The sequence below is a fragment of the Alligator sinensis genome, unplaced genomic scaffold (assembly GCF_000455745.1).
Source record: "Alligator sinensis unplaced genomic scaffold, ASM45574v1 scaffold997_1, whole genome shotgun sequence".
NCBI classification, from domain to species: Eukaryota; Metazoa; Chordata; order Crocodylia; family Alligatoridae; genus Alligator; species Alligator sinensis.
Genome location: NW_005843001.1, coordinates 176,032 through 181,131, shown reverse-complemented (window position 1 = coordinate 181,131; position 5,100 = coordinate 176,032). Strand labels below are relative to the sequence as shown.

The window sequence follows — 5,100 nt, the reverse complement described above, 5'->3', positions numbered from 1 at the left end:
CTGCTGAACTGTAACTCACTCAAGGCTGCATACACTGTTTATTATGCAGTATAAAATGGACAGAAAAAGCATTGTCAGAGGCACTACAAACTCAAACGAACCCGTCCCATCATGCAACTAGCACAGTTTAAAACTTCGAATGCCTCTTCACATTCAAAGCGTTGCTCTACTCCAACACACTCTAGAAAGTTACAGAACCGACAGAACGTCCCCTGGAACGACTCAGTTTTCATCAGGGATGAAGAAGTTCAGTGATCAGAACGAAAACATCCGTACTTCTATATCAAACCTTCTGTAACACAACAGAATTGGGGCTAAGCTAGGGTTGGGTCCCAGCACAAATCCAGCAGGGTGAGAAGGCTAATGAAAAGTTGTACAGAAGTGGAGAAACGGCTTAATTTTTCGGTAGCTTACCCTGACTTTTTTAAGAATTTGAGGAAAAGGCAATTTTGGTGTGTTAGCTTGACTATGGTATTACACTGGCAACCTTAACTTTACTCAAGTGTGTTCCCAAATAACACTGTCTCAGCTGCAGGTAATCCCTACTCAGTGTACTGGAGAAGATACCAATGAAGACACTCCCATAGAACCTGTATATTAAAGGGAAGTTGAAGTTGGATATTAGGAAAAACTGCCATAAGGAGGGTAAGTAAAGCACTGGAACAGGCTCCCCAGAGAGGTGGTGCAGTTTCTATCCTTGGAGGTGTTGAAGACCTGGCTAGACAAAGCCTTGGCTGGGATGATGTAGCTGGGGCTGGTCCTGCTTGGAGCAGGGGGTTGGACCAGCCCTCATTTTCTGTGATTCTAAAAGTAAATAGGCCATCTCTGGCTTAAACCTTCCTCTCTCTCATATTGTGTAGATCTTCGTTCATGGAGATGATATAATTAAGCTTCAAAATGCAGCCAAGATATTTTTCAGCAATCAGCTACTACTGACCAAAGAAGGTTCTTCATAAATAATTGATCCCCCTCTGAGAAAAATGGATAAATACAGGTTTTTGTGTAACCTTAACCCTAGCTTTTCTTCTTGTCCTGTCATCTGCCCCTACGGAGAACAGTCCAGTTCCATCCTCTTTGCAACCCCCTGCAGGGAGTTGAAGGCTATCAAATCCCCCCTCGGTCTTCTCTTCTCCAGACTCAATAAGCCCGTTTTCCTCCGCCTCTCCTCACCAGTCCTGTCCCCCAGCTCCCCAACCATTTTCCCAATGTGTCCACATCCTTTCTGCAGTGGAGGGCCAAAACTGGACACAGGACTCCAGATGTGGCCTCCCCGTTGCAGAATAGAGGGGAGCAATCACTGCCCTCGATCTGCTGGCAACGCTCCTACCGATGCAGCCCAGGATGCCGGTTGCCTTGGCAACAAGGGCCCACAATATTAATGTATTGTTTATAATGTACTGACTTAAAATTTCCAAGCTATTGTTGGTATAAGTAATCTTCCTCTCTGTAGGTTTTATGAATACCAGTGAATTGATGCATGGATGCACTGAGCCCTTACATTATGGTTGATTCATGGTCATACATTTTTAAATATCTATTTAATACATTTTGGGATTTTCAGAAAAAAAATCAGTAATGGGTAATTAGCAGCGGGTCCAAACTCTACATGATGTGTCATGCAGCCCCAAACTCCTGTCAGTGCGAGTACATTAGACTAACTAGTAGAGCTGCCTGTACAGTTAAAAGAATTATTGTTTGCTATTTACTTACTGCATGATAGCTCCCCACGTGGCACAGATGAAACTTTATCCAGCAATTTCATGCCAACCAATGTACGATCCTGGCACAACTTGGCCAACTGTAGGAATGCCTGACTCTCATCTGCTGGGCTCAGAAGCTGCTTTTGCCCTGTGCATACACAGACACTTGTCATAAGCAAAAGTTGTTCTTGGAGGAAAGGTTAACAATGTTATGAAAAACTTAGTGCAGTCTCTTCCTGATGCAGGGGTCCGAATTATGTGATCCAAAGAGACCCTCTCAGTCCAATCTTTAATGCTTAAGAATCAGCTCTTCTCTTTGCCAGATCATAAAATTAAGGCTGGCTGTCATTCATGGCAAAGATGGAAAATTCTGTGACTGCCACAGCAAAAACTAACCCGGCTGTAGAAAACATTTCAAGACAAGTTGCACTACTTAGTAAAACAACCCTGTTATTCATTAAAAAAGCCTTTTTAAAATGCAGGCCACCCTCCCATATTTGTCTATATAATAACAACAACAACCACCACCACCATCATCATAATCATAATCATGGAGGAATCTTCCTTGAAATCAGCCTGCTGGGGGTTACGACGAGCGTGACTTGCTAATTAAAAAAAATAAAAAATAAAACAGGACTTTTTTTTGTAAGTCATTGTAAGTTATGGTTTTTTGTTTTGTTTTCTTAAAAAAAAACCTTGATTGAATCAACAAAGTATGGGATTAAAAACAGGAAAACAGCCACCATCACCTTTTCCTTCAGAAGATGCCAGTAATTCTTGTGTGATTTCTTCAGCCACAAGTTCTGCCACAGTTTCGGCCGGGAGACCCTGCGTTGTGATGAACACCTGGGCCTTCTTGCATCTGTCAGGCTGCTGGGATGACAGGATCGCTCGAAGCACCTTTTCAGAATCCTGGTCTGATAGTTCACTGTACGAGCAATTCAGTTCCTAAGCGGCACAGAAGATATTTAAACATGGTACGTAGGGAAAAACACCAGTGCCAGGTGGGGTCGAGTAGGTACTGTCCTCCATTTGCAGAACCTTGGTTATCTGAACAGCAACGTTTTTTTACTAACTTGCAACTGTTGCTGTTGTGTAACAAACTCTACCTTTTTATGTTTCATTTCATGCAGTAGTGCAGCTCTGTTCTTAATTTTGATACATAACTTGTAACTGTTTCATTTACCAAACAGGAAAACGTGCTTTCCAAAGGGATTTGGATAACTGAGGATGTACACTAACATACTGTCATGTAGAAGAGTCAATGCAAGGCAGATGAAATTCAGTTTTGAAAACTCGTATAGATGGATTAGAGTTACATTTTAACAGTGCAATGATTTGTAGATGTATTAAAAGGTCTGATTCAGGAAAGCAATTAAGCCATACAAACACAGAATTAAACATGAACTGAGCAATGGCCTTAAGTAGAGAGGCCTTCCTAAACTGGGGATTCAATGTAATGACACACCAAAATGATCAAGCAATCCTTACTGCCTTCCAAAAAACTGGACTTGGTTTCATTTTACTAAGATCTGTGCAGAAGCGTTCACTTCACCTATCAGATTTACTCTCCCCCCAAAAACCCTATAGCCACAGCCAAAGCAATGACTGAGCTGGCTACGATCGGTGATGAAGGTCATATGAAAAGAAGCAGAGCCTACTATTTCTGCCACACATGGTTTTGGTCCAGCTGATCAGCAGAGCACATGGACTTACTGCCTTTCCCCCTGGAATTGGCCCTTCTGCAGATCTGCTGGAGCAGAAAGGGCATGGAGGGTATTTCTGTGCTAGGCCTCGAGTGCTGCTGCTATCTCCTCAAGCTTTGAATACTTTTGAGCCTTTTGCAGGTGTGGAGGACATAGAATTTGGGCCTAGAAATCTCTAATTGAGAAGTACTTTACATTCAAGATACCAATCAGACAGAGGCAGATCAAAACCAAGTTTAAAGATGCCAGACGGGGAATCTACATGGCTTGGTTTAGTTCCATGCTTTACAGCGTCCAGGATTCGTCCGAGCACTGGACCATGCTACCAATCAGTAATTTTTGCCTGGTATTTTGCTGCAATATGCAGCAGTTTGCAAGTAAATCATTCTGTGGGCTCGCAATAGATTTATTCTCCATACACCTCTGGGACAGCTTGAGGCAAACCACCGCAGTCCTGGTAAAACATTACTGAACGCTTACCTTGGAAAGTTCATACAAGCAGAGGACTTGTCTGCAGTAGTTTCTCCCATGAACGCATTCATCTATTATAGTCTTCAGATTGAGAATAACTTGATCGTCTGGAGATGGGACCACAACAAATGACCAATTTTCTAAGCTTGAGGCTGGAAACAATGAACATTAAGAAGGACATCTCTCAAAGGACAAAGCACACAAGCAGAAACTAGTAAAAACAGAGTCTTACACCTGGCATGAACATGTGAACACAAGCATGGAAATCAGCCCAGACACTGTTCAGCTGTCTTTTTGCTGACCTTACACAGGAGATCAATACATTCTATTTCTAGCAAAAAAATTCTGTCAATCTGATAGAATTTTCTTACTGAGATTCTAAATATAAAAGCACATACACACACTGTATGTAATATGCCATCAGTTTTCACCCTCTTGTTAATAGTAAACACTGACCCATATAGTGTCATAGTAGCTAGGGTCAGGAGGGACCTGAACAGATCATCTCGCCTGACCCCTGCCATGGCAGGAATGAACGCTGGGTTCACAAGACGCCAGACAGGTGATCATCCAACCTCCTCCTGAATTTGCCCAAGGGAGGGGCAAGGACCACTTCCCTGGGAAGTTGGTTCCAGATTCTGGCCACCCTAACTGTAAAATATTGCCTCCTGATCTCTAACCTAAACCTGTTCTCCATCAGCTCATGACCATTGTTCCTCGCCACCCCAGGCGGTGCTGGGGAGAAAAGGGCTCTGCCTGTTTGCTGTTGATCCCCCCTGATGAGTTTGTAGGCAGCCACCGGGTCCCCCCTCAGCCTCCTCTTGCTGAAGCTGAACAGGTTCAGGTTCCTCAGTCTCTCCTCATAGGGCGTGCCCTGCTGCCCTCTCACCAAGCGGGTAGCCTCCTCTGGACCCTCTCCAGGCTGGCCACATCCCTTTTGAAGTGCGGCACCCAGTACTGGACGCAGTACTCCAACTGTGACCTGACCAAAGTTGCATAGACGGGGAGTATCACCTCTCTGGACCGGCTTGAGATGCACGACAAGGTCTGGCTGGCCTTGCTGGCTGCAGTCTGGCATTGGCGGCTCATGTTCATCTTGGAGTCAATAATGACTCCGAGATCCCTTTCCGTCTCCATGCTTTCAAGAGGGGAACTCCCCAGCCTGTATGTGTGCTGTGGAGTCCTTCTCCCCAGGTGCAGCACCCTGCACTTGTCTGCGTTGA

The 5,100-nt window shown here is 44.3% G+C and overlaps 1 protein-coding gene across 3 annotated transcripts in view; it reads right to left on the bottom strand.

Moving 5' to 3' along the window:
- The window catches only part of SPG11 (SPG11, spatacsin vesicle trafficking associated), a 51,061-nt gene that overhangs the window by 10,750 nt on the left and 35,211 nt on the right, over positions 1–5,100 (bottom strand). For 2 of the 3 annotated variants that reach the window (XM_025193039.1, XM_025193038.1), the window contains exons 30-32: positions 3,887–4,029; positions 2,450–2,648; positions 1,711–1,848 (exon numbers count right to left, since the gene is read on the bottom strand). In XM_025193039.1, the coding sequence (XP_025048824.1) occupies positions 1,711–1,848; positions 2,450–2,648; positions 3,887–4,029 (480 nt within the window). The remainder of the gene's footprint in view (positions 1–1,710; positions 1,849–2,449; positions 2,649–3,886; positions 4,030–5,100) is intronic. The other variant, XR_003092008.1, reaches the window with a different exon arrangement.